At 49.1% G+C, this 1630-nt stretch overlaps 1 protein-coding gene across 1 annotated transcript in view; it reads left to right on the top strand.

Moving 5' to 3' along the window:
- The window catches only part of LOC106810284 (neuron navigator 2-like), an 8026-nt gene extending 6634 nt beyond the window's left edge, over positions 1-1392 (top strand). The window contains 2 exon segments of the mRNA XM_014813581.1: positions 229-441; positions 1177-1392. Of these exon segments, the coding sequence (XP_014669067.1) occupies positions 229-441; positions 1177-1392 (429 nt within the window).
- The last annotated feature ends 238 nt before the right edge of the window (positions 1393-1630 follow it).

Raw genomic sequence — 1630 nt, 5'->3', positions numbered from 1 at the left:
TTGATTGATTGATGAACCACATGCACACCATGATGATCATGTACAAAGTTTACCTACTAGAACTCCCCCTTCCCCATTGGTTGATACCATGCCACGTATGTACGATATACCTACGTTACTTCGCACATTGCATGCCCGCATCAAACAATGTAGGGCAGGAGCTGATAACTTACGGTCCCACAGACGGGCGTGTATAATTAACACCTGCCTTCGTTGCGTACGTTGCAGCTGTACGGAAGGCGTGTGATCTGGGAAGACCCTACAGAGTGGGTGCTGGAGACCTACCCGTGGACCAACCTCAGACAGGAGCCCGACTGGCCGAGCCTGCTGAGGCTCAGACCGGAGGATGTAGGACACGAGGGCCAGATACAGGCGGTGGGAGCCAGCAAGCCAGCGACCAACAACTCCATGGCCGCAGACGTGGTGGATAGTGATCCTCTGGTACGCGCACGCGCTTGCATTTGCGACTCTGGTACATTCGTGACCCGCACGCTGTTTGACTTACTAGCGTGTATCTTGAATTAAGCACGCTCCTAGCATTTCACATCATAACACATTTACAGGTTTTCCCCCAGAATGTTCAGAAGGAATGTTGTTTATTAATGGGGGTGGGGGCGGGTGCGTGGGGGTACCGAATTAGAGACAATTTGCACATTTTCAATTGACAGACACAACAACGTCGATACGTTGCACAAAATAGCTTCACTCGCAACAGAAGCTATGTGCCCATTCACGGCAATGCCCCTCAGTTTTACATGTAATCAGGCAAATTCTTACATGCGTTGCAAGCCTGGTATAGTTTTCTCTATAATTAGTGAAACACATTAATTAAAAACACGACACCAGAAACGACAGTGTAAAAAAGTAACGTACAGAAATTCTAAATATTGTTTCGTGTATACGACCTATTCTGACTGTGTTTGTTTGGTTAATAGCCTGCTGCCATATGTTCGTTATCGACGAGGCACTGTCATGTGGCTGTGTCTAATATCATTGTGACTGTGTCTACTGTGATTAGGTATATTCACCAAGAAACGGGAAGGTAGAAAATATACTCAGCCAGGCAGAATCTGTGGTGCTTTACTATGTGGTTCATAAGAAATTTCTTGTCAGCAAGTACTAGCGTAGCCTTGATTTCGAATCCTGCTAATCAATCTTATTCTCGTTGGCCTGCAGCTTAACATGCTGATGAGACTGCAGGAGGCAGCCAACTACTCGAGTCCACAGAGTCAGGACAGCGACAACGTCAGCTTGGACAGCCACAGCAGCGGCATGCATAGGAGAGAGACCATCATGACCGCGTCTCGAATGCGACGCGTAAAGAACGATACTTCACCGGTGATGATTTCGTACCTTGATTGCTCCAACAACCCATGTGGCAGGCGATTTTGACGGACGGTCCCATGGGCGGAAGGAGGTGATATCGGGGGGGGGGCGCAGCGATGAGGGGAGAGATAGCTGCGGCTGGTGAGGTTCTCCTTGGTGGTGAATGCGTGGAGATACCTCTAAGGTGTCTCTCCCGCCTTCAACCTGAGAGAGAAGGCCTTAGGTTTCCCCTGGTGGTAGACACCCGGATTACCTCCTAAGATGTCTCACCCGTCGAACTAAAGAGAGACAGCAGAAAGAAGCC

The sequence above is a fragment of the Priapulus caudatus genome, unplaced genomic scaffold, assembly GCF_000485595.1.
Source record: "Priapulus caudatus unplaced genomic scaffold, Priapulus_caudatus-5.0.1 Scaffold426, whole genome shotgun sequence".
Taxonomy (NCBI): Eukaryota; Metazoa; Priapulida; class Priapulimorpha; order Priapulimorphida; family Priapulidae; genus Priapulus; species Priapulus caudatus.
The sequence above is the reverse complement of the archived record's forward strand: the minus strand, read 5'-3'. Positions and strand labels throughout refer to the sequence as shown.